Source organism: Plasmodium vivax, genomic scaffold (assembly GCF_000002415.2).
Source record: "Plasmodium vivax scf_6752 genomic scaffold, whole genome shotgun sequence".
In the NCBI taxonomy this organism is placed as follows: domain Eukaryota; phylum Apicomplexa; class Aconoidasida; order Haemosporida; family Plasmodiidae; genus Plasmodium; species Plasmodium vivax.
The window spans coordinates 3,291-4,978 of record NW_001850155.1 but is presented as its reverse complement, the minus strand read 5'-3'; the positions used below and the strand labels follow the sequence as shown (position 1 = coordinate 4,978).

The window sequence follows — 1,688 nt, the reverse complement described above, 5'->3', positions numbered from 1 at the left end:
ATATCTTTACAAAAATGATAATATTCCCTAAAATGCAATTTCCCCCTTCCAGCTTCTAATCTATGATATTTTATAACTTTTGTCATAGTGTAAATGATCGAAAATAAAATTATATATGTTAATATTATAAAAAAAATACCATATATGATATACACTGTTTTAGGTATCCCACATGCATTCAATATGCTCTGGGTTTTATTATTACTCCCTAATTTAGTTGATGACTCAATTATATCAAAAATTGGTAATACTATTCCAAGCAATGGAATTAAACACATTCCAATAATTCGTAAACCCCATTTTCTAACTATATTTTTTTTTAATTTTATGTTATAACTACTAGTTCCAACTGGATGTTCACCTAATATATCAATCATGTCAAATATTTTTTTTTCACAATAACAATCTAATTTTTTTAAACCTTTCCTTTTAGCATATTTAGACTTAAATTGCTTTTTATAAATTTTCAAATCATTTGAACAACTTTTTTGTAACTTCTCATATACAAACGAGTCATAATTATCAATTTTTAATATTCCATTATCCCTATGTTTTAATAAATTATCCTCTAATTTCTTGTCGTATATTCCCTTTTTTAAATCACGTTCTGCCAATAACCTATATGCTGCTATATATAAGGAATTCTTGCTATTGCAGATATTTTCCAATCCCTTACCAAATGAAACCTAGGTACAAAAAAATATATATTTTTTATAAGGACAAATATGTTTATACTAAAAAAAATATTGTACGCAAAAATATAATCTATGTAAAAAATATGAAATAGATAAAATATTATTATAATACCTCATCATCATATTTCTGATATATCCAAGTAAAAAAAATGAATGTAATAATTTTAATAATAAGATTTTTCTTGATGTTATCTTTCATGGTACAACACTATAGTATATTTGTAAATGTTATTAGATACGTACATATATCATAATATATAGAAAATTATATAATTCATAATTAAAAAAATATTGTAAATTTTTCTGTTATTATATGTTTTACATTAAAAGTTTAAAAACATAATCCTACTGTTAATTGATACTAATACTTGTATAAAAAAGTTCTAAATGTTTTTCCTTCTATTTTTTTCATGTAGTGCTATTTTAAAAAATAAAAAAAAATTATATTTTTAAATTATCATATATAAACCAAATATTATATTTATAATAATAAAACTAATTATTTAATTATAGAATAATTAAATTGACACTTCTTCTTATTATTATTTTAAAAATTTAGGGAACATTTAAATCTATAATGGATATAATGCTTGCTTCATATGTTAGGAGATTAAGTATACTATCTCCAATTATATAACAATTTTTATTATTTTTTTAATTATCTAACTTATACATTTCTACTTCTTAAGCGATATATATTTGTTATAACAGAACTTATTATAATTGCAAAGAAAGAAAAAGTTATATTAAAAAAAATACTATTATCATTAAATTATATTATATGCTTAAAAATGCGTATATATATTAGATGCAGCACATATATGTAAAACTGTTAAATTCTTACATAACAAGTACAAAAAATATTTTTATGTAAAAATATAATGATATTTTCCATATTATTATAATTTTATAATAACATTCTTAAAATTTATTATTTCTTATCAATTATTCCTTTAAAGTGAATATGATTGCATAGCACTGAATTATAGCTAC

The 1,688-nt window shown here is 20.3% G+C and overlaps 1 protein-coding gene across 1 annotated transcript; it reads right to left on the bottom strand.

Moving 5' to 3' along the window:
- PVX_074695 (variable surface protein Vir10, putative) lies at positions 1–894 on the bottom strand (the record flags this gene model as incomplete). The annotated part of the gene is made up of 2 exons (XM_001612459.1): positions 1–686; positions 808–894. Coding segments are annotated over 2 exons (773 nt in total), but the record flags the coding sequence as incomplete, so codon positions are not given.
- Positions 895–1,688: the final 794 nt, after the last annotated feature.